At 38.7% G+C, this 26,430-nt stretch overlaps 1 protein-coding gene across 4 annotated transcripts in view; it reads right to left on the bottom strand.

Moving 5' to 3' along the window:
- Mtr (5-methyltetrahydrofolate-homocysteine methyltransferase) overlaps nucleotides 1-26,430 on the bottom strand; it is a 113,214-nt gene that overhangs the window by 24,965 nt on the left and 61,819 nt on the right. For 3 of the 4 annotated variants that reach the window (XM_004854601.4, XM_004854602.4, XM_021266365.2), the window contains 6 exons: nucleotides 24,177-24,266; nucleotides 22,299-22,451; nucleotides 17,531-17,638; nucleotides 16,272-16,372; nucleotides 8,503-8,570; nucleotides 7,835-7,955 (listed from right to left, as the gene is read on the bottom strand). In XM_004854601.4, coding sequence (XP_004854658.1) covers nucleotides 7,835-7,955; nucleotides 8,503-8,570; nucleotides 16,272-16,372; nucleotides 17,531-17,638; nucleotides 22,299-22,451; nucleotides 24,177-24,266 — 641 coding nt within the window. The remainder of the gene's footprint in view (nucleotides 1-7,834; nucleotides 7,956-8,502; nucleotides 8,571-16,271; nucleotides 16,373-17,530; nucleotides 17,639-22,298; nucleotides 22,452-24,176; nucleotides 24,267-26,430) is intronic. The other variant, XM_013075807.3, reaches the window with a different exon arrangement.

Genomic DNA, 26,430 nt, shown 5'->3' with positions numbered 1-26,430 from the left:
CCCCAACCTGCAACTCTATTACAAAGCTACTGTGATAAAAACAGCATGGTACTGGCAAAGAAAGAGACCTGAGGACCAGTGGAACAGATTAGAAGATGCAGAAACAACGCCAGACACACTCAGCCATCTCATCTTCTACAAAGGAGCCAAACACCCTCACTGGAGGAAAGATAGCCTCTTTAATAAATGGTGTTGGAAAAATTGGGCTTCAACTTGCCAAAGATTCAAACTAGACCTGTATCTCTCACCATGCACTAAACTAAAATCAAAATGGATTAAAGATCTAAATATTAAAATAGAAACTCTGAACCAGTTGGAACAGAGGTTAGGTAGAACCCTTGAAGATATCGGTGTAGGGAAAGATTTTATGAACAAAACCTCAGTTGCCCGTGAACTAGCACAAACAATCAACAAATGGGATCTCTTCTTCTTAAAAAGCTTCTGCACAGCAAGAGAAACCACCAGCAGTGTGAAGAGACAACCCACAATGTGGGAAAAAATCTTCACCTGGTCTTCCTCAAACACAGGTCTACTATCTCGAATCTATAAAGAACTTAAAAAGATCAGACCTCCCAAATTGAAAGACCCAATCCAAAAATGGGCATCTGAAATGAAAAGACATTTCTCACACAAAGAAGTAGAAATAGCAAATAAATACATGAAAAAATGTTCAACAACACTGGTCATTCGAGAGATACAAATGAAAACAACACTGAGATTCCACTTCACTCCAGAAAGAATGGCTGCTATCATGAAATCAACCAATAACAAATGCTGGCGGGGCTGTGGGGAAAGAGGAACCCTGCCTCACTGCTGGTGGGAGTGTAGACTGGTGCAACCACTGTGGAAAGCAGTATGGAGATACCTCAAAGAACTAGGACTGGAAGTCCCATTTGACCCCGCTATTCCACTGCTGGGGATCTTCCCCAAAGAATTAAAAGAATCATACCACAGTGATATATGTGCACCCATGTTCATAACAGCGCACTGTGTAATAGCTAAAACTTGGAAACAGCCCAAATGCCCATCAACTGGAGACTGGATAAAGAAAATGTGATTTTTTTATAAAATGCAGTACTACTCAGCCATAAAAAATGAGAAATTAGAGACATTTATAGCTAAGTGGATGCACATTGAGGCAATACTCTTAAGGGAAATAAATAGGACACAGATGTGTAAATACCGAATAGTTTCTCTGGTGTGAGAAACTGAAAGTGTAAATAAGGACTAAATGTATAATAGGTCATGTGAAATAGGAAGAAAAGGGGCAAAGGGGAAGGAAGTGGGAGGGCTAGGGGAAAGGATAGAAGGGAATGGGATTAATATGAGAAAATGGAAAAATAGGAACAAAATCTTGGTAAATAGGGAGGGCTGGAGGGGTTGAAGGGAGGGCTGGGCAAGGGTGAAAAACAACCAAGAGAGACTATGTAAAGGTGCAAATTTCCAATGATGAATGTCATTATATTGTATACCTAAAATGTACCAATTATTAGAATGAATAATCGATAATGTAAAATAGGAATAAAAGGTCCAAAGGGGTAGGAGTAGTGGGAGGCACAGGGGAAAGGAAAGAAGGGAAAGGAAAAAATGATGAGAAATGGAAAAAATGGAAATAAAGTCTTTGTAAATAGGCAAGGGTGGGGGGGGTGAAGGGACGGCTAGGAATGGGGAAAAAATAAGAACCAAGATGCATTATATAAAGGTACAATTCCCAATGGAAAAAAAAAAAAAAAAAGAAAGCACAAGGTCATGAGTTCAATCCCCAGTACCAAAAAAAAAATTTACCTAATTAAAGTGCAAAACAAATTTCCCTCTGGCTGTTGGATATTTATACCATTAGCATAGGCTTCATATCTGGTATTTCATTACAGAACATACCAAATTAAAGTGAGAACTGAAATATACATTAGAGCCCCTATACTGGTGAAATGGAACCCACAGACAGGAGAACAGTGGGCTGGCCCGATCTGTTCTGAAAGGTTGCGCAGTTCTCATTGTGGGACTTGCAGTGTTTGCTGTTCTTCCCTTCTCTCCAAAGTAGCAGTGCTCTTCTGAAAATTTTGTATTTTCATGTTCTTTCCCTCAATTAAAGTGGATGTTTTCGGGCATATTATCCAGAATATGCTACTATATGAGAAAGAAGCAAGTAGCAGGACTTAAATTTACTGCAATTCCATTTTTAAAAAACAAACACACGGGCCGGGGCTTTAGTTCAGTGGTTTTGCTGCCTGCTGCGCAAGCGCAAGGACCCAAATAAATAAATAAATAAATAAATAAATAAATAAATAAATAAATTTTAAAAAAACACACACACTACCCTCAAACTGCCCAACTAACCAATCTGACATCTAAAATTCTGCATATTTAGAAAACCACAGAGGGATGCATATCTAGTGGCATGTAGAACTAAAGGTGGAAAGAGAGAGGCTAGATTTTACTTTATACTTTTCTCCAACGTCTGAGATGTTCCAGCAAGTGTAGATTATTCAAGTAATCTTTTAAAACCTAAAAGCATCAAATGTAATCCCAGCACTCTGGCAGGCTGAGGCAGGAGGATTGCAACTTAAAGCCCAGTCTGGGCAACTCAGACACTTAGTGAAACCCTGCCTCAAAATTTTAAAAAAAGACTGGGGAAGTAGCTCAGCGAGAAGGCCTTGGGTTCACCCACACACACACACACACACACACACACACTCTAGGAAGCTCTAACAACACATTCCTAATGAGACAGGACCCACTTTCTAAGAGTACTCCATTTGTGAATGGGAAGTGTGAGATCAAGACTGTATGAGAGTCATTCCAGCAGCTGGTGGGGCGCAACGGGAAGTGGGACGGGGTGGCGGGTGTCAGCCTGGAGCAGTGAAATGAACGCCAATGCCTCCTGAGGATGCACCTTATCCCTCCTGTGTGCTCAGGGACTGTAATGACTTGCATCTAAATGTCCCCCCAAAGCCTCAGATGGTTACAGGGAAGGCTTTTCAGGGGTAGCTGGATCTAGAGTGTATGATGCTGGGATTAAGGATATGATGTTGGGATTGATTCACAGCACCATGATAGGATTAAGGGTACCCCTCCCTGCATGTGAGGGGAGCCTGGATAGAATATAAGGGACAGAAAGAGGACTGTTATCACTTGATGCTTGCTGTTTTTGCTGCCTTCTGCCTGCCATGAATGGTTTCTCCTCTGCAATGCCCCTCTGCCATGCCACCCTGCCTCAGAGCCAGCTATATGAACTGAAACCTCTACAAACTGTGAGCTAAGTAAACTTTTCCTCTTTTAACTTTAGGTGCTGTGTATTTTGTTTCGCCAATGAGAAAAGTAACTAAGACAAGGATCAAACCCTTGATGACATATTGAGTATTTTGTAAGGAGGAGAATTTTCAAAAAGTAGAGAATGTTGTAAAAAGCAGCTGCCTCAAGTTTCAAAATAGAGCACAAGTCACATTAAGCTTGCATTAAGTCCCTTCAGATGACAAGCTCCTTGAGTACATGAATATCTCCTATATATTTCACTTGAAATACACACTGCAAGGAAGCATTACTTTAAACCCAATGACACTCAGATGAACTTTCCCTCAGAGAAAACCAATATAATTTTATATTTTAAAATCAATATAGTATTTACTAAGCAGTTAACAGTTCTCAAGTTAATGCTGACTAATTCTCTCTGATGATCTTCTAAACAAGGGCAATGAGAAGAAACTGATGGATTCTACTATTTTAAAACAAATAAAAGGAAAGCGCTGCTTTTCAACATAAAAACTGACAAGGCTAGATAACCAGAGGCATTAAATTTGAGCTTCCTTAGCTGCTGATTGTGCTTCTGGTTTCCTAAAATAATATAATACTGATTCCACTTACTTCCCTCTAGGCTTCTACTTATGCAAGTTTCTCAAGCCTGAAAAGATGCAGAACATTAGACTCTCTCTACCCTTCCTGCACACCAACAGCAATGAATCTCAAATGCTGCTCCTGCCAAGTTGCTCATGGACACAGGATCCCACTGCTCACCTCCCATACTTGCCAAGCACACGATACATAAACTAGACTTTAAAAATGCTATGAATACCGGCACAGTCTGTAATAGCTAAAGCTTGGAAACAGCCCAAGTGCCCATCAACTGGAAACTGGATAAAGAAGATGTGGCTTGTTTATAAAATGGAGTACCACTCAGCCATAAAGAACGAAAAACTAGTCATTTATAGCTAAATGGATGCATATAGAGGCCATACTCCTAAGTGAAATAAATAGGACACACGTGTAAATACCAAATAGTTTCTCTAGTGTGAAAAACTGAAAGTGTAAATAAGGATTAAAATGATTAAAATGAATAATTGATAATCTGAAATAGGAAAAAAGGTCCAAAGACGAAGGGGTGAAGGGAGGGGAAGGGGAAAGGAAAGGAGGGAAAGGAAAAACTATGAGAAAAGAAAAAAAAAATGGAAATGATGTCTGTGTAAATAGGGAAGGGTGGAGGGGGTGAAGAGCGCACAGGTAATGGGGAAAAAAATAAGAACCAAGATACATCATGTACAGGTACAAACTCCCAATGATAAATGTAAATGAATTGCATACCTAAAATGTACCAATGAAAGAACTTAGAAAAAAAATGCTATGAATAAGAAAAGTACTCTAAGCATTTACTTCATATCATACCCTATTCTAGATTTAATTTTAATGTCTTTTACAGCATGCCCAATGCTTAAAATTTGATGAGAAAAATGAAAGAGAAAATAAAGACGGGAAAATTAAGATGGAATTAGGAATGAGATTAGCATATAAAATTCATTCTGTGAATTTCTATACATAGGCCTAAATTCTAAGCTTCCCCAAGGGATCACTTATGTGATTTAGTACCTTACTTTCTAGCAATTAAGGAAAAACACTCACACTCAGAAAATTCTGCCATAGTGTATGCCCTTGAGACATTATGCAGATAACACAAGATTTCCACCAGTTTCTTATATGTGACACCAAAACCATCTATCTACATTACAGTTTTCTCTTCTTTTATAACCATAGGTTAAAAAGGGGGCAATCCAACCAGATACTGCACCCATCTTTGACCCCAAATCTGTAACACCCTTTCAACGTTCCTAAGGAGCCTCCACTGGACAGCCTTAACAGCCATCAGTGTATCTAGGGGGCACAGGTCTAATTCTGTTTATGCTACTGCAGGCCACTGGCATTTGGAAAAGCTACAAGCTTATATTCCCGCAGATATCTGTTCTCATGAAAACCTGAAGTCTGGAGATACCACTTGTTAAGTACACTGAGGAAAGAACTGGCCCCTGCTGAGCCCCTAACAGGTCTGAGGAGGAAACAGCTAGGGGTTTCAGAAGGGATTTGGAGACATTCAGACTCCCAAGTGGTCTGTAACAAAGCAGGCTTTCCCGGGAGCAGGTGGTTTTCTTATTCAGATACAAAATGTATGAACCATAAATGAAGAGACTGACAAATCAGACTTCACAAAAATTAAAACTTTATGATCCACAGGTATCACTGAGATAGCAAAAGAAAGAATGGAAGAATTTACTTGCCATATTTCTGATAAAGGAAGAAATTTTGGGAAGTTATGAGATCCAGATTTCTGCCTTCAGTTTTGCAGGTGATGAGAGCAGATGTCTTACAATATCTAGAGACTGATGACTTCCCATCACTCAGTCTCATTTGATGTGTCAGGCTGTAACTGTTAAGAATCATAGATCACTCTAATTTTGCCAATGATGGATCTTGAGAGTCTAGCTGTGTTGCTTCTGCATGTTTTTCTTTAATCTGGTGATTCTTAGAATGGACAATTTGGTGAAGTTCCAATCTGCACATGTAGCAAATTCCGGATCTTAAATTTTTGAGTACAGAACCTTATAAACAATTCTAATTTTGAAGCCAGTGTCAAATTTGCATAACCCATAAAACATTTTAATACAGCTATTCATTTAAATATTTATTCCATTTTACAACTGTAGTCGGTTTTTGGTTTTTTTTTGTGGTACTAGGGATTGAACACAGGGCCTTGCACAGCACATGCTAGATAAGCACTCTACCACTGATCTGCACTCCTAGACTCTTTAAAATTTTTAGCTAGGGTCTCACTAAGTTGCCCAGGCTGGACTCAAACTTGTGATTGTTCTGCCTCAGCCTGAGTAGCTGGGATTACAGGCATGTGGCACCATGCGTGGCACAACCATGATTTCTAAAGGTCTTTCATTCTGACAATAGTCCATAGAGCCTCTTATCATTACTAAGTTTGTCATCAATTAACCAAGATCATGCTCATCAAAATCCAGTTATCAACTGAGAACAATCTGCCACACAGCCTATTAGTTAAGTCCTTTGTGGGAAACTCAGTTTTCAAATGTGAGGAGAAACAGTGAAACTATGGACTCCTTCAAGTATAAAAAGCAATTACATACAACACTGTGGCTATTTGTGAAAATGATCCATTCAGATTACAAACATGTAGACTTGGCTGGCCTGTGGTACTCAGTTTTGGTTAGACCACAATCTAGATGTTACTATGAAGGTATTGTTTTAGACGTGACTAATATTTTAATCAGCGAACTCTTGAGTACAGCAGATTACCTTCCAAATGTGGGCGGGCCTCATCAATCAATAGGCCTTAGGAAAAAAGACTAAGTCCCTGCCTTTTCCACAAGGAAAAAGAAATTTTGCCTGCAGACTGTCTTCAGACTCAAGACTGCAACATTAACTCTTGCCTAGGTCTCCAACCTGCAGATTTCAGACCTGTTATTCCCCAAAATTACAAAAGCCAATTCCTTAAAATAAATCTCTCGCTCTCTCCAAGAAACTCAGTAGTACCTATGACCACTACTGTACTTCTTCACAAGAAAAATAAACTGCATGCTATGGGACCATCAAGTACAACATTCCAGCTTGATCTTGTTTCCTATCAAAGTAAACATGTACAGTTGAAGAAAGACTGCAAAGAAAGTCTAGGGGATTTAGCTCAGTGGCACTGCACCTGTCTTACAAGTACAAGGTCCAGAGTTCAATCCCTGGTACCAGAAAAAAAAAAAAAAGAAAAAAGAAAAAGTATAGCACCTATAATTAACATCTCTCATGAAATCACCATGATCATAAGCCCAGGAAAAATCTGATAAACCAAACAATGACCATGTGACTAAATATGAACTCTTTTCTTCTTTGGATTTTTTACTCAAGATTCAGAAACAATGCCCAAAATAACCTTTTAGTTCATTCTAGCTAGGTGGGTTTTCTGTCTCTAAACTATTAGAAGGTTAGAGCTTCTTCAAGAGAATCTAATTTTTCAGTCAGTCACCTGGTTCAAGACAAGGTGAGAAGTTTAAACATCATCTTTGTGCTAAAAACACAGCTTCCCCACTTAGTCTCATTTCAAGAGCGGTAACATCTTATTATAATTCTTAGGAACTGAATGCCAGGTGAGTAGGTTAAGGAAAAGGTAACTGAAAGCTAAAGGAATCCCAAAAAAGGCAAGGGATAGGGAATCAGAAAGAAGCTTCCCACCATACACCTCAAAAGTGTCCCGGCTCTTGCCCAAGTGAAGACCAAGGAGACTGACTATATAAGTCGATCTTAAGCACAAAGGGAAACGTACACGTACATACATACCACAAGACAAAGTAAAGTAGGTTTTATCACTGTAAACCCTAGCATGTAAGAAAAAGTGAGCATAAAAGGCCAGGCACAGTGGCACATAATGCTAGCTACTCACAAGAGGCAGAAGGATCACTTGAACCCAGGAATTCTAGTGCAGCCTGGGTAACATAGTAACACCTTATCTCATAAATGAATGAATAAATAAAGTGAGCACAAACTCACTGGTATGACTTACCTCGAAGTGGTTGCTCCTCCAATCAACAATGGAATCTTTATGGCTAATCTTTCCATTTCCTTGGCAACAAAAATCATTTCATCCAGGGAAGGAGTAATGAGTCCTGACAAGCCAATTATATCTATTATTTAAAAAAAAAAAAAAAAAAAAAGACAGTAAGAAGACAGATAAGAGAAAAAAGTATGAAGACGCATTTTTAAAATTTGTAATAAAGAAATGAGACCTAATATGCATTTCTAATTCTAAGACATCTTTTCTGTCTGGAGGGTTTTAATTTATTATTTGGTTTTGGTAATAAACAAGATTTATAACTTAAAATTGCAATAATGAACTTGCCACAACTTTAGGAAGCCATACAACAGACGATACCTTTAGTTCATGATATCCCAGACTCAAAAAAACATAAAAACAACTAGACACAGAAAAACACTGAATATAAGGGTTGCCTTGTAAGAAGCCTGTCCCCATTGCATCTCCAGGGCTGCATGGTCACACATGGACCTTTCCCAACCTCCATGTAAAGGGCAATACAGCAGCTCCGCATAGGAGCTGGCACTTGACTGAATGTCCCTGAGACTCCAAGTGGGCTGAGCTTTACTATTCATTGATGCACAGACTCCTAAGAAAGAGACACTGAGTGAAATGACCAAAGGACAGTTGCACAGTACCTGCTTTGTGGTCAAGGGCAGCTTTCAGTATCTTATCACAGGGAGTCATGACTCCTAAATCAATAACTCTGAGGTACAGAAATGGGACATGAGAAAATAACAACCCGTTAGAGACAAAGCTGAAATGAACATTTTCATTTCAGTCATTAAATACTGCTCTAATATAAACTGCAACCACATCGAAATGCTCACTGAACACTGATGATTACCACCACAATTATCATTTATTATCTACTCACCATATGCCAGGCACATGCTAAGCTTTTTGTATATGGCTTTACTGAAATATATTCATATTCCAAATATTCACCCATTCAAAATGTAGTTTAGCAAGCCATGGTGGCACACACCCATAGTCCCAGCTACTTGGGAGGCCAAAGCTGGAGGATGAGTTGAATCATGAGTTTGAGGCCAGCCTAGACAACACAGTGAGAATGCATCTCAAAATAAATAAATAAAAACTAAAATGGACAATTCAATGGCTTGATATATTCTTTTATAACTGCAGTAAAATATATGGAACTTTCCATTTTAACTATTTTTAAAAATACAATTCAGTTCATTAGTTACAATGTTGTATAACTATTACCACTATTTATTTCCATATTTCATCATCCCATACCAAAACACTATAACCGTTAAGCAATAACTCCTCCTCCTTCCCTCCTACTTTCCCTACCTCCCAAGCCCTATATATATATACATACATACATTTTTTTTTTTTCTTTTTTTGGTACCAGGGATCGAACTCGGGTCCTCAGCTTGCGAGGCAGGCAGTGGAACCACTGAGCTAAATCCCCGGCCCTCTACTATATTTTTTATCTCTAGGAATTTTCCCAATCTAGATATTTTATATAAGTGGAATCATACAGTATTTGTCTTCTTGTGTCTGGCTTATTTCACTTAATATAGAGTCTTCAAAGCTCTTCTATGTTTTAGCATATATCAGAATCTCATTCTTCTTTTAAGGCTAAATAACATTCCATTATACAGACAAATCCCTGTTACTCTTTGGATCTGGAACACACCTCCCACTACCACCCAAAAAAAAAGATTTATGTATTAAAAGGCTTAGTCCCCATTATGGCACTGTTGGAAGGTGGAAGGTGGTGGAAACTTTAAGAGGTGGAGCCTAGTGGGATTCTTCTGGTCATTAAGGACTTGCCACTGAAACTCCTTCCTTCCTCTTTGTCTCTTTTTTTTCATATCCTGGCCAAGAGGTGAGTGGCTTTGATCTGATGCTCCCTGACATGATATACTGCTTTTACCACTGGACCAAAGAGAATCGGGCCAACCAACTATGGACTGAAACCTCCAAAACTGTGAGCCAAAATAAATCTTTTCTCTTTATAAATTGACTCAGGTATTTGTTAAGGTTACAAAGAGCTTACTAAGACATTACATTTTGTTTATTCATTCATCTACTGGTAGATATCTGGGCTGTTTGTACTATGCTAACATTTTTGCATAACAATTTAATCCTTATAGTAAGTCTATAGCTACCATGGGCTCTATTGAAGAAGGGTTCAGACAAGCTAAGCAATTTGTCTAGTCATATAACTAATTAGCAAGACTTGGGATGTGAATCAGGATCTGACACGAAAACCTGTTATCAATTTAGGTCAATAAAAATACTGGGAAAGTTCCTCAACAACCACTGTTAAGCATAGAAGCCAGTCAGGAGTCAGGAGGGCAATAAGGAAGAGGCCACTACCTGCACATGCTTAGCTGAGACAGGAAAAGTTGGTTACTTAGAGCAAAGGGGAAAGAGACAGGTGCATAAGACTTGAAGAAAAAGCTGACACTGGGTAGGCATGAGAGGAAGGGCACTCACTGGGCAGAGAAAGCCTGGAGGCATGCTCTGAGGGAACATAATCATAATGGAGGAATTTTCATTTCTGGAGGAGAGCACTTCCTCTCAGAAAACTTGAAGGAAAACGTAATGCCTGCCCTGGGAAATGTTCTGTGTTCCATTTTTCTATTTTAGGTAGAGTACCTGTAAGTCACTCATCTTTATAATTTAATCTTATATTTATTAAAAGACATTTAAAAATTACAGCATGGATTTTCATTTACTTTATGTCAACAATTCTTAAACAGGTAAAAATATTTGAATTTTTTTTTTTTGGTACAGGGGATTGAACTCAGGACCTTATGATTGTGAGGTAGGCGAGGTGACACTGAGCTAAATCCCCAGTCCAAGACTTGTTTCTCATGATATGTCCTTTATACTATTGAATTTTTATTCCACTGTGATTTTTTTTCTTAGTTTTTAGTTTTTTGAGACAAAGTCATGCTATGCAGTTCAGGCTGGGTTTGAACTTGCAGCAATCCTCTTGCCTCAGCCTCCTGAGTTCTAATATTACAGGTATGTGCCACCACACCTGGCTACTAGCTCATATGGAATAGTCAGTAAAAAGCTAGATAGCTTCAAATCAGTAACTGTAAGTGGATAACTTTACAGGCTGTAACAGGAGTGAGATAGTACCATACACACTTTGTCTTTTTAATATATTGAAAAAATTCTAATAAACAGATTTTTTGTTAAACAATGACTATATCCTGCTGCATAAAAAAATGGGCAAAATAGCATATTGCTTTTTGTTTTTGGTACTGGGGATCCAACTTGGGACCTTGTGCTTACGAGGCAGGTGGTGGAACCACTGAGCTAAATCCCCGGCCTGCATATTACTTTTAAATCAAGACAAAGGCATGCCCTTCTATGCTGATATTTTTCAACATTGCATGTTCTTACAATCCAATTAAAAGCAATCAGTATGATGGAAAAATCATCTGGCTCACTACTTGCAGTAGTGCTTCTGTCAGGAGTGTCTCACATGCGTGATTGCTCTCCTACCACCTCTTCACTCCCTCTCATCACTATCACAACTTCCTGCTTCCCCCACACAGGCCCCCTATTTCTTGACTCTCCTTCCCTCATTGTGAGCTAAACTCATGTCTAGATGCCTCTTATCTACACAGTCTTGTACTGTGCCATCTGAGAGACCAAAGAAAATGAAAAGTTATGAGAAATGTTGATTTTACTTCTTTTTTTTCTGAGACATGAGTCTTGGCTAAGGTTGCCAAGGCTGAACTTCTGATCTTCCCACTTCATTTTCTCTAGTGGCTGGGATTATAAGCATACTGCACTACGTCTGACTCTGCAATTTTCTTTCTGACCACTTAGAACAGAACTGTGAATATACACATTTAGTTTGGGCTTCTAATCTGGAAAAAAAAGAAAAATGTAAGCTACACTAAATGCTTAAGCAAGGGCATTCATGACTATTTAAAAATAGAAAATTTAGAAAATAAATATTGAGACAAAAAGTTCTTCTCCTCTCCAGGAGAAAAAAAAAGGAAAATAAAATTATACAGAAGCAAGATATGGAATTGACCTAGATATCTATTCATCAATAGATGGACAAAAAAGTGTGATGCATATACCAGAGGCGCAATCAAAAATATGATGAACTTTTTTTGTAGTTTGAAATAAAGTCATGTTCATACATTGCTCATGATCTGTGATTTATGGCCCACTTTAAAACACACCTTCTCTCAATCACAGCTCACAACCAACTGTACCAAAAAAGATGAAACTTGTTACACACTTATTAAGGTTCGGTAAGCTGCTTCTTGTATTGAAGATCCCTGCCTTTCTGGTGGATGGCACTCACCAGATTTTCTGATTACATTTTATATACATACACACAAATATAATGCAATGAATATATGTACATATAGATACTGGAATTTATATGTATAAATAGAATATATATAATGGTATTTATTTAATGGACTATATGAATATATAATGGAATATTATTTGGCTATAAAAATAATAAAATCCTATCATTTGTGGCAAAATAGAACTGGAAGACATCATGTTAAGTGAAATAAGCCAGACACAAAAAGATGTTATCTCTCATATACAAAAAACTAAAAAGCTCATTTCAAAGTATAAGAGAGTACAACAGTAATTACTACAGATGGGGAACAGAAGATATACAGGGATGGTTACCAATATACAGTTACCAGTATTCTACAGCACAATAGGATGACTGCAATTCACAATAACTTGTTAGGTATTTTATGAAGAACCAGAAGAGAGGAGCTTGAAGGCTCCAAACATAAAGAAATGATAAGGAGATAGAAACACTGATTACCTGAATTTGACCACCAAACACTGTATACATGTACTGCAATATCAGTGTACCTCATAAATATGTACAATTTTGACATGTTTATTAAAAAAGAAAAAAGGGGTAAAAAAAGAAATAAAGCTGTGCATCTGCATCCTTTTAGGGCCTTGATATTTTGCTATTATTTTCTCTCTGGTGGGGAAGGAAGGTGGCAGCAGATCTGCTGCCCCTGCAATTGATGCTTTCTACCACTAGATGGAAGCGCTCTACCAGTCTATGGCCCCAGCCTTTGTTTCCCACCTAAGATTAAGGAGTGTGAACCCAGCCTGCTGCCATTTCTATTTCTTTAAAAAAAAACAAAAAAAGGCAAATTCTTGAAAGTCTCTCCTTTTAACAAGTCAAAAAACCTCTAAAAAAAAAGTAGTGGCACACATGTGAGGTTCCTAGGAGAAATTAACATGCCCTTGATTAGATATTCAGCTAAAGTCCCAACATGACAGGCTTTAAAATTGTCTTCATGTTTTGCCATATATTGCTTATTTTTAACCTTTACAACAGAGTTATGTTAAGAACCACTGGTGTGCCGGGTGTTGTGATCCCACTCTCTGTAATCCCAGCACTCAGGAGGCTGAGGCAGGAGGACTGCTGTGAGTTCGAGGCCATTCTAGGCTATATAATGAGTTCAAGGACAACCTGGAATATACAGCACAACCCTGTCTCAAAAACAAACCAAAAAAAGGAACTGGTGAAAAAACAAGTATGTCTTATCCTTTCACCAAATCCATATTTTTTTAAAGTACTAGGTATGTATAGGGCATATCATTTAAAAGTATCTGTTGATAAGTCATAATTTACACAATAGTGTACTTATCTGTTAAATGGGAAAAAGTCTCATCTTTTTCTATAGTTATTAGAACTATGATTAGTTATTATATTTACAAATTTAGTTATTATTATGTTATATTTAGTACATCTAAAATCAACTTTCTTGTTATCAAATATCTGATCAAGAATATTTCTAAATAGTCTAAATTATTTAAGGGCAGTTTAGATTATCAATATTAGACATTACAGTTAAGCTTGATTGCAAGTCAAAAAATTATTAGAAAGTAAAATTACACAGTACAAAGATCCAGCTTTTGGAATCAGAAGCCTAGTCTGGCCTGCCACTTGCTAGCCACATGACCATGAAGAAATCACTAAAGTTCTCTAAGCCTCAGTTTTATTATCTATAAAATGAGAAATATAATTACTCTGATGCAGGCAGGGCAGGATCAAAACCATGAAAGGAAAGAAAGGATTGAAAAAAAAAAGAAAGGAGTCAAACATCAAACTTATATGAAAGTAATAACTATATTATATAAATTGTCAAGTGATAAGCAAATGTTAGGTTATTAGTAGACTCTTGGAGAATATATCTCTAGATCTATTAAAATCCTTAAATCTGGAAATATCATTCTTCCCATAAAAAACTGTTTTCTGTCTAAACAGAACTATAACTTTTAGTCCTCTTCTTTTTTCTTCACAAAGTAAAAAACACTTATTATTTATGGGATTTATTGCATCAATGTTAAAAAGCTGGGAAAGACAATGATTTGATACCAGATGGTCTGTAGACTCTCAAGCTGGGTGATTCACCCAAGCATAGCAGCCCAGCCCAGAGGTGACACTTAGCAAAAGTACTTGCTACGGCAGACGGCCAATCTCCAGAGCCCCTGGGCTACTAGCTGATACTATAAAATTAAACTCATTAATGCAGGAGCCTATGAGTTATGAGACACAAACGAGATGGGTGCTTATCCCAGAAAGAAAATCGCACTTGACTTAGGGTTTTGAAAAGACAAAATAAATGTTCATCAGAAGATGGTTCTGCAGTGCAGTTAGATTAGATTAGGAAAGACAGGAAGACCCTCAACACACAAGACAGACCAATGAGATGTGCTGAAGGAAGCCTTGAGGTTACTAAGCAGCATTCATAACTGTGAACACGCTGCTCCAGCAGCACCCTGGAGAAATGCCACAAATCTCCCCATCAAACTAAAAATGCCTTACATGGGGGGAAAACATTGCTAGTATAATTTTCTCAGCTATTCAGCCACTGATCAAAATAAATAATGATAAAACAATGACACCAAGAATAGCTTTTAGGAAACTTAACCTACATATAAGTCACTTTCTTCAATGGCCATTATCGTGGTTGAATGTAGACTTAGCTATTTAGCCTGATAAACAGCAAACGTGGGGCTGAGGACACAGCTCAGTGGTAGAGCACTTGCCTAACATGCACAGGGCCGTGGGTTTGATCCCCAGCACCATTTAAAAAATAAAAAGAAAGCCTGACAATAATGTTCTTGAGAGGAGAAAAGTCAACTAAATCATTTTAGTGTCTTTAATACAGTACATGCCTGCTATATAGAGGATCTACAAACATTTATTAACTGAATTGAATTTTAACTGATTGTGATAAATGCAAAGAGAAACCAACAACAAGTTTGAAAAGGTGACAACAGATTTTAGGAAGCAAACACCTTATCCACATATGTATGTAAGGATGCATGTATGTAAAACTTCATTATATCAGCCAATCTTCAAAAAACCTGTCTTTTTAAAAAATAATACATTGATAGAAATAGTATTCCTCATGCATAGGACCAAGAGAGAATTATAAGTCTTTCAACAGTACATGGACAGGCAAACAGACTGCCAGAGGGAAAAACTGCCTTCCTGACACTGCTCCTCCAACTCTATCTAGCACACCGTATGGCTCTTGACTACATTTACGCAGCCATAAAGGCAGAGATGGTGAAAAGTGTTGAAAGTAGAGAGGAGCCTTAAAGGCTCATTGTTATTTGACAGCAGGGAAGAGAATTCTGCAGGACACAGCTGTAACTCCAGTTAATTCTCTCTTCTCTACCCAGAGAAACAGCACATTGGGAAAAAGTCCATCACACAAATGGACTGCTGGCTGGACACAGACCAAACCAGGGAAGGCATTGGTTGCATTAGGTCCTTCATTGTGAAGAATATGCTGAAATCTGAACAAAACATATGCTTACTATGGGCCATTAGCTCTCACATGGAAATAACTTTGTTAGGAATACTTATTTGTTATAATGAGATATACTGGAAATGGGTTTTACTTGCATACAACATGCCTCAAACTAGCTTCACCATCACCAAGAAGTACACAGGGTCCTGTTCTAGGCTTGCAAAGCCAAGGGAGATAGGTATAGACAAACCCCTCCTATAAAACCCCATTTAGCCAAGTTCATAAGATCTCTGCCCTAAAATCTGACAGCTGTTGGGAGGAAAAAGGGAATATTCAGAATGCCACTGGTCATGAAGAGCTTGACATTCTAGACACTACAGCCTATGTTCTCAGGTCAATCCTCAACCTGCCTAAATAGCTTTCCTATTCTTTTTGTCCTTAATGAATACATAAGTTATTTATTTCACTTGAAAAGTTAGGTTCACTGTAGACAATCTGAAAACACAGTAGACAGAAATAAATGAAGTAATCTCTAATATCCACTACCCCACCTCTCTTACTCAATAAAACATTACCCTGCCGAAACACTTTGATTCTTAAGTATCAAAAGGGTTGAAAGAGGTAAGGTCTGGAATTACCTGAAATTATTGCAGCCAAGGACCACTCCAACTATGTTCTTGCCTATGTCATGCACATCGCCTTTAACAGTGGCCAGCACAATGGTTCCTTGGTAAGGGTCCTGGAAAGTAAGCCAAGCACCTGAGCATGGGTGGGATCATTTAGAGCAGATCTCCTAGCTCTCAAGAGTCAGGCAGGTGTCTGCACAGACAGGAATTAATACAATCAAAACCACTTTGAGGATAAGCCTGAGACCCAAATCCTGTGCTCTTAAGAATGCTGTAAGCTCTGGCAGTAGACACGAAGCCCGCCTACATGGTAAGCCCAAGGGACTCCAACCAAGGGCACACGTCCCAACATCTCAAGCAGCGGTGAAGCTCAAATACAGAACAGTCTCACCACAACCTTAGCCCCCCAAACTGACAAATGTGTAATGTCAACAGTTAAAGGAGAGGAGCAACAGGGAAGAGCTGGGTTAACTACAGAGATGTTTCCTCAGAATCTAAAAACGATCATAACACCCCAGTGTAGAAAGCATGTGAGTATCTATTTCTTTAACATGGAGTTCTGTAAACATATCCTCCTCTCTCCAGAAGTAAAAGAGGAAAGGTTGCCAGGGATTTAGCTCAGTGGTTCTGGTGCCTGTCTCGCAAGCGCAAGGCCCTGAGTTTGATCCCCGGTACCAAAACAAAAAAGAGGAAAGGTAATCAAACAAGCAGCATTTTTTAAAATGTTATGTCTGCCTACACAATTTACAAACTCAGATAGATTTAAGAATTTGGAATCCTAGGGGCTGAAACTGCCTGAGCTTCACAGGGAGCTAAACAAAGTCAAAAGGCTTAATGATTTACTTTGGCGGTAGAGTCACCAAGAACAAATTGAATCCAGAAGGTGGTACTAGGATACTACCAGTAGAGAAAATATTCAGATAAGAATTTTCTAAAAATAAACATGCCCCAAAAGCACGGAAATGCCTCAAAAGCAAGGAAAGAACCTGGTAGCTCCAGTATCTAGTAGGCCTTTGTAAATGAGGGAATGAACTAGTTTTGTCTTGAAACCATGGGCTTCAAAATTTCTTATATATATTAAAAATTTCATAAAGCCACATTCAAAGTAAAATCTCAGGGTATACTGAAGCTCAGTAATACAGGATCAGATGTTGGCTCACTTCTGTACTTTGTCTTCAATGACAAACACAGCCAAGCATGACTGCTTAAGCCCACTCCAACAAGCAGGCCAACTACTGAAAGGACCCTAAGACCTAGACAAACCAACTTGCCTCTTCTTCCACAGTGCCAGTAATCAGTCTGTTTGCTTCTCTTTCTTTTTCCATGAAGGGGATAAGGTGACCAACAGCCTTCTTCATGACCCGAGCTGACTTTATAACCTGAGAAAAGAGCAGAGTCAGATATCTGATTGGCCATTCCAAAACATGACATGTTGCTAACGGCCACCAGTGAAAACTTAGTGCATACTCTGACCTCAGGCCAGCTACATAGGAGTCTGCTTTCGACAGTGAGTAGGCTGAAGAATAAGGTCTGGGGGAGAAAGTCAACAAATAAAACACAGCAAAGGAAAACAAGAACGGAGACCAAACACTGTGATTTTTGTCTTCTGAACTTTTGCTTGTTTTTTTCTGCCTAGAAGGGCCTCTACCATTTCTCTGAATTCTGTGATATTCAGGTCCCAGGTTTCTCCACCATGCCCTCATTCCCAGACTTCTTATCTTAATCCTATGCATTATAACTCACTTAAAATTGAGCCTTCTGAAAGAGGCCCTTTCAGTCTTTCATATGCCTTAAAGCTTCTAACCTATATGGTCAGTGAGTGAGTGTTTACTGATGGGGTTAGGAGCTGCTGAAATGCAAAATAAAGACTTCTGAATTTACTTGAAATATGACATTTAACATACCACTCTTTAACACAGTAGTTTTCAAAGTATGCACCATTAAAGATGAGCACTAGTTGGTCAAATCAAGCCTTAATATTAACTTGACACGTACCTTGGGTCTTATTTTACTTTTGAGGAGGAGACAGAGAGGCACTGGGTATGGAAAATCAAAACATAAAGACTACAATGCCAAGAATTCCCAGATGATTTTTTTTTCCCCATTAACTTTACTGGTACATTTTTGGTATAAAATACAGTTACATTCATCATTGGGATCTTGTATCATTACATGAGTCTCTTGGTTATTTTTTTTCCCCTTCCCTTGCCCTCCCTTCACCCCCTCCACCCTTCCCTATTTGCAAAGACCTTGTTTCCATTTTTTTCCTCTTCTCATATATTTTCCTTTCCTTTTTTTCCCTTCCCCTACCCCTCCCAATTCCCCTGCTCTTTAGACCTTTTCTTCCTGTTATACAATATCAGTTATACATTTTTAAAATTACAATATTAAGATCTAGGAGACATTACAACAGATTTTACAGAATTTAAAAGGATATAGAATGCGTATTACAAAAATCTTTCTTGAAATAAATTTGACAACTTCTAAGAAGTAACTTGGAAGACAAATTAATGAAACTAACTCTGGAGGAAATATAAAATTTGAATGGCACCTATTAAAGAAAGTATATTCCTAGCTTGAAAACCTACCTATATGACAACAGCAGGCTCACAAACATTGTAACTGATAGCCGGGGATTTAGCTCAGTGGTTTTGGCAACTGCCTTGCAAGCGCAAGGTCCCAAGTTCGATCCCCGGTACCAAAAACAAAAACAGTGAAACATTATAACTGATTAATTATATCACACAATTAAAGCAGAAAAAAGAAGGAACACTTCTCCCCTCATTTTAGGAAATCAACATTGTGCTAATCCTAAAACTGGATAAAGATAAGAGAAGAAAAAAGTATGAAGATAGATAGAAATTTGTTTAACAAGACAAACTATTAGAAGTCAGATCTGGCAGGATGTAGAAAGTGGTTTTGTTATAGGGATGGCAGTGTTGGTTCAGCATTGGAAGATCCACCCCCAAAAATTATCATTTAAACAGAGGAAAGGAAAAAGCCATATGATCCTGTCACTAGTTGGAGAAAAAGTACTGGACTAAATTCTACAGCTGTTCATGGTAAAAGTTATCAGGAGACTAGAAGTAGAACAGAAACTTCTCAACAGATTAAAGACATGTATTCCATATTTCCAGCGAGAATGGCTTATATTAATGGAGAAGATACAATGCTTTCTCCTTAAGGTGGGGAACAAGGGCAGATATGCTTACTCTTTATCTGTCCATTAAACTTTGAAACCTAGTCCCCACCAAAATAGTCTGGCAATAAAATGACACAACTAGGACAGGATTGGCACGGCAGAAGCAAAATCTTTATATGTAGATGAAATGATCATCTACAGAGAAAATACTAAGAAATCTCTAGGAGGGCCGGAGATTTAGCTCAGTGATTTCACTGCCTGCTGCGCAAGCGCAAGGACCCAAGTTCGATCTCCAGTACCAAAAAAAAACACAAAAATGTATGAAAAAATGTATGGAAATCTCTAGGAGCCCCTAGAACTTGTACTTGAATTTAGCAGGATTAGAAAACACAAGGTATATATAAAAATTCAGGTCTGTGTATACTTGCTATAAATGAAGAATTGGATATTGAAATTTAAAAGTTATGTAGGAGTACAAAGGACCTAGAAAAGTTAAAAACAAAAACAAAAACAGTGTTGGAAGACATTTTGTACCTAATTTTAAGACTTCTTCTAAAGCTACAGCAGTAATCAAGGCAGTGTTGGTGTAAGGAAAGACATATAGATCATTGGAATAAAACAGAGCATCTAGAAATAGAACCACACATATATGGTCCACTGAGTTTTGAAAGATTATTTAACATTAGCATTTTATAGAATATAAACTCGATTCAAGAGCTGAGGAAGAGACAGTGTTTTCAGCAAACGGCACTAGAACACCTGGTATCTGTATATAAAAAATTAACTTCAACCCTTTTTTTCCATTCATGAAAATAACTTGAAGGGATCTATGAACCTAAATAAGAAAGCCTAAAAGTATAAAACTTTAAGAAGAAATTATAAGGGAAAATATTTATGAATTCAGGGTAGGCAAGAACTACCTAGGATACAAAAAACATGATGTATAAAAGAAAAAAATTGATAAATGAGATTCCATCAAAATTTAGAACTTTAAATGACATCATTAAAATGAAAAGTAGTCCTTCAACAGACCATATTTACAATACATTTAAATTATGACCAGAATATATAAAGAATTCTTAGAGCTCATTAATAGACAACCCAATTAAAATGTAGACATAAGAAGATGACAAATAGCCAGTATAGCACAAGGAATGGTGTGCAACTCTAGAATCAGAAAAATACTAATCAGTACAATAATAAGACTGAATTATACACTCATTAGGGAAATGAAGTTAAAAGTTTTAAAAGCCTTGTCATGACTTTTTCTTTTTGTTGGATTCTATCCATTCGCGTTTAATTTGTCACAACCAATGGATTCATTCTGCTGGGCTTCCTGTGGTTGTGATCCTCATTGTCTTTTCCTAGGGTACTGTCTAAAAGTTTTTGGAGTGCCGGTTTGGTATTCATGAAGTTCCTGAGGTGCTCTTTATCATCAAAGTATCTTATTTCTCCATCAATTCTGAAAGATAGTTTTTTTTTGCAGGGTACATCAATCTGGGTTGGAGGCTGTTTTCCTTTAGGGCTTGAAATACATCACTCCAAGCTCTTCTTGCCTTGAGGGTTTGCATTGAGAAGTCTGCTGTGATTCTGATGGGCTTTCCTTTGTATGTGATTTGTTTCTTTTCTCTCACTGCTTGTAGAATTTTGTTCTTCTGTTGGGCTTCTGAAATCCTAACTATTATATGACTATGTGTAGATTTTGATTAAGGCTAGCTGGAGTCCTATATGCCTCACTTATCTGTATGTCAAGTTCTTTTCCCCTCCTTGGGAAGTTTTCTGCCATCACTTCTGTGAAGAGTTTTTTTATGTCATCTCTCCAATCAGTCTTACGTTACTCTTCTTTGCATCGTCTAGCAGCTGCTGGATTGATTTCTCGTGTTCCCTTACAATTTTAAAGCAATTTTTCTTTTCCTCCTCACTAATTGCAATCTTTTCTTCTGTATCTGAAATTCTATCCTCACATTGGTTCATTCTGCTGTGCAGACTTTCAATGGAGTTTTTAATCTCTTGGAAATCTGTTTGTATCTGTTTTATGGATTCCATTTGTTTCCTATGTTGGGATTCCATCATGTTCCTCAGATCCTCTATTTTTTTATCTGTGTCCTCTCTAGATTTATTAATCATGTCTTGCACCATGAGCAAAATCTTTGCTGTTATCTGAGTAATTATTTCTGATTTCATTTTCCCCAGATCCTCTTTTGTTGCCAGTTCAGAGAGTCCAGGTGGTTGAGTATCAGATTGTTCCATCTTGTTTCTCTTTGAGGTTGCTGTAGGTGATCTGGAAGTCTGTTTTTGAGGCTTGTTTATGTGTCTTCTCATTCGCATGGGAGGGGGTGCTTCTGGCGCCCACACGGCTCACCTTCTCTGCCCTAGGAGCCTGGGATGGCAGCGGGGGAGCTTCCTTCTGGGTTCTGGGATGGGCTCACCTTCTCTGCCCTAGGAGCTTGGGATGGTGGCGGGGGAGCTTCCTCCTGAGTGCTGGGACTGGCTGAGCGTCTCTGCCCTAGGACCCTGGGATGAAGGTGGGGAGCTTCCTTCTGGGAGCTGGGACCGGCTCACCTTCTCTGCCCTAGGAGCCTGGGATGGCAGCAGGGGAGCTTCCTTCCAGGTTCTGGGATGGGCTCAGCTTCTCTGCCCTAGGAGCTTGGGATGGTGGCGGGGGAGCTTCCTTCTGGGCGCTGGGACTGGCTCTCCCAGATGATTTCTAATCCCCATACCGCTCTAATGATTAATTCTTTCCAGACATAACTCTAAATACATTTAGGGAAGGAATGACCAGATAATTGTCTCAAGCTCTTGATCAAACAAACTTGAGAAAAATATCTATAATAGTCTCACTATTCACTGAAAGACAAAGAAAAATTCAATCGTGAAGATATCTCCCTATTTCTAACCTGAGGTAGAAACATTTTTCCGCCTCCAAAAAGATCACCAACAACCTTCATGCCATTCATCAGGGGTCCTTCAATTATATTCAAAGGTCGAGGGTATTTTTCCTGGTTTAACCTGGCTTCCTCAGTGTCCTCAATAATGTATTTTTCAATGCCCTTCAAAAACAAGAAATAAGGAAAAGACACATTAAAAATTGGCTTAAATCCAAGCAACAAAAAGAGATGAATCACAGATGCTTGAGAGTTTAAGTTTCAGAAGCAGACTGTAGGTGTTCAGATCCTGGCTCCTGTCACTGATTTACATAATCTACTAAACTTCAGTTTCCTCACTCTGAAAATCACAACAGGATCTAACTCATATGTCTAGTTTAAGGATTATTAAATGAGACAGTCCATCCAAACTGACAACTGGCTTTATTGATAGAAATTAAGTACTCATAAAACTGAGCTATTAGTGAGAGAAGGTAGACTAGTAAGTAGAGTTAAAACTCAAAACAAGTTACACTTTGTACTCTAGTATTTTTTATTTCAGCTTATTAGTACATGTGTGTTATATGTATTCACATTCCTTGTGGGAAGTTGGTACATGCTCATAAACACACCGTAATTCCCTTTTTCATCCTCTTTCCCTCCCCTCCCTCCCCCATCTCTTGATTCCCTTCCTACTGGGGGCACACGTTTGCAGTACATAATGTTTACATTTCTTGTGTGGTGTCGGTACATGAACATAACATATCCCATCAAGGAATCAATTAACAAATGCTAGAGAGACTGTGGAGAAAAAGAAACCCTTCTAAAGTTAGTGGGAATGCAAACTAGTACCACCACTATGAAAATCTGTATGGAGATTCCTCAAAAAACTAAAACTAGAACTAGAAATTCCATTTTACTCAGCTATTCCCTTTCTAGGAAACTTCCCCAAAGACCTAAAGACATCATATTACAGAAGTACATGCATACTCCTGTTTATAGCAACACAATTCATAAAGCTAAATCTTGGAAGAAGCCCATAACTCCATCAACAGATGAATGAATAAAGAAAATGTGGTTTACACACCATACAGTACTACTCTGCCATAAAGAAGGGTAGATGCATCATTTGCAGGAAAATAGATGCACCTTGAGACCATAATGTTAAGTGAAATAAATCATATACACAAACTTAAATATTCATCCCAGTATTTTAACCTATTATACCTTGTATTATCTCGTGAAATCAGTATGTTTTTACACTGTAACATTACCTGAGTGGAGGATGTTCAAAAATCAGGTGAAGTTCAAAAACAGGAACTTACCTGGTCATCACTGACAAGCCTTCAACCATAGTCCTCCACTCAAGGATCATTGAATATGATTAGCTAGTTTCAAAAACTGAAATATGACTCTCAAAAGACCTAAGAATTAAAAGTTAAATTCTAGAGCCCCCCAAAAAAAGAATTTTGAAGTTCTCAAGACTTACAAATAAAAAAACTAAAGCCAAGAGATCATTTATCCTGCCTAAAATTCCAATTATCCATAGAAGATCCAGTGCTGATTTGCTGACTGACTAAAAGCAACTTAGTCCAGGGCAGGGTTTGCTGTCTCAGCACTGCTGGCATTTGGGCTGGGAAAGTCCTTGTGTGGGGCTGTCCTGTGCACTGTATGTTTAGCAGCATCCCTGGGCAACAGATTCCAAAAACATCTCCCACACCCAGTTGTGACAAACATGTCTCTAGACAATGTCACAGGTGTTATCACGTGGCGGGTAGGGAGCACCTCGGGTTGAGAATCGGTAGTCAGGGATATTGCACGTCTCCTCAAGCTGCTGTTGGCACCAACCCTCCAGCAATGGCATCAGTCACAATGAGCTACCCAGCGTCCAGATCAGACTCTGCTACTCACCTTCACAAGTGCGTACTCAAGGCGCTCTTCAATGGGGCCATTCCTCCACTCATCAGTCTGGATGACTTTCTTCCCTCCTTTACCATGAGTCTGAATGAAATTAGGACCACGAAATGGATACAAGCAGTTACTTATTGAATTACCTAGCAGCAAACTTTAAAAAACTGTGTTTGATTCTTCTTTTACACTCCCAGCACCTAGTGGTATGTCCAGCATAAATTAAGATCTCAGTAAATGTTTGAGAGAAGAGACAGAAAGAGCTATCTCTTAAGGTTTGATGTTTTAGTAGAGATGGAGTAAGTTCCATTTTTTTCTTTTCTTCTTATCTAGAAAACAACTTAGAACAAAATACTTCTAGAGCAGTAAGGAAGCTATACTCTAACGCTGATGGGCTTTTAAAGCTCTCAACAAGGATCATCCACCACAAGCCGACAGGCTAGAATGAGGCGTAGGCAGACATTATCCTGAAGTAGGGCACACCAAGAAGTGTAAGAAATGGATCACTTTTCCCAAGACTGCCTTAAAATATGTGAACTAGAAAATACACAAAGAAATAAACTAAATGGCAAAGAAAGAAAGTATATGTTAGGAGCTGACTGAGTACACAATACAGTCTAGAAACATGGGAATTTTAAGGAAGCAGTGGTCACTACAAACTGAGATGGTGAAGAAAGGGTTCCTTAATAGTAATTTGACATATATCCTGGGTCTTATTTTACTAATGAGGGTGAAAGAGGCACTGGGGTAAGGTCTTGAGGGGACAGATTCAGCAGAGGTACAGAAGTGCAATGACCATGGCATATCAGGCAGATGGCAGTCCATCTCCACTGGTGGGACCAGCTGCCCAAGTGAGAAACCAAAGTGTCATCCCTGAAATTCCATTCACTCTTCATATGCAATCCATCACTTCGTCCTAACACTTATATCTCTTCCACATTCTTCTCTTCATCCCTGCTTTTACCTTCCAGGCAACTAACTGTCCTCTACAGCTGAGAACCACACCAGCTTCCAATTCACCCTCTGCATCCCCATTGTAACCAGGGAGATCTTTCCATTATACAAATCTGATCAAACCACTCCTCTGAAAACAAATGCTTTCCAAGTTCCCTATTGCTCACAGGATATAGTGATAACTCCTCACAATGCCCCCAAGGCCACTCCTAATGGAATTCAGCCATCCAGAACCTTTCCCTTCCTTACCTTCTCCATCACATTCCCTCACTTGACATACATTTATTCAGACTGACAACAATGCCACCTCTCCCTAGCGTGGATGTCCAGCACTCCACTAACCACAACCCTTGGTCTGGCTAACTCCTATTCCTCCTTCATGCCTCAACTGACCCACCACTCTCCCTTGTAAAGTTTCCCTGATCACTTCCACCTTTGGGTCAGTAGCCCCTCACCATTCTCACAGCATTCTGCATGTGCCTTAAGCAGCACTTGTCACACCATTACCTCTATACATTTTTGTTATGTCTCAAATCAACTCCAGGCCCTGGAGGGTAGGGGCACAGCTACCAGTCAGATCCTCTACAATCAGTGATGCACAGAACACACAGAATACGAGGAAAAGATCTGTAAACATGAGCTGAATGAATTAATGCTGAAGAACTGATATTGCTGGAGCAATGTTTATGCAGGATAGTAGAGATCAAGTCAAAGGGGGCCAGAAATGCATGCTGTGGAATGTGGATTTAACCTGCCAGGCATGTGTAGGTAGCGACAGGAAAAACTATTCAAAGTTCTGCAGCCACGTTTTTAAAAGAAACTCAGAAGAGATCTAGACTCAGTGCTGGTAAAAGGAAGGGCAGATAAGGACAAACATAAAGACCTTAAGTGACAATGAGTCTGAAGGAGAGAAAGAAGAAAGTAAGAAGAATGCCAAGATTTAGAGGCAGGGAAAGAACTGGAAAAACAATGAGCCAGGGCTCTCTCATATCAGAAAAACTAAACAAGATGGTAATTAAAGAAGAAAACGTTCTTCTATCACTCACCTTCCCATCACTGATACACGCAAACACCATTTGCTCCATCAGTCACAAAACCAAGCAATTCTTCCCTGGGGGATCGAGGTGCCATATGAAAACAGGGCAGACTGTTCCAAACACTCTTGAAAAGGGACTTGCTGTGTTCACAGAGAATATACCATGTGCCACACATATGGGGCACTGAGGGGAATAAATATGTGATCCAGACAGTAGCAAATGAAGACACAAAAGCCACTAATGATTTCACTCAAGTGCTGGGGGTG

Source organism: Heterocephalus glaber, unplaced genomic scaffold (genome assembly GCF_053883595.1).
Source record: "Heterocephalus glaber isolate CG9 unplaced genomic scaffold, H.glaber_assembly_v1.0 deba00001472, whole genome shotgun sequence".
NCBI lineage: Eukaryota > Metazoa > Chordata > Mammalia > Rodentia > Bathyergidae > Heterocephalus > Heterocephalus glaber.
Note: the sequence above shows the minus strand (reverse complement) of the source record. Positions and strands in the feature narration are given on the sequence as shown.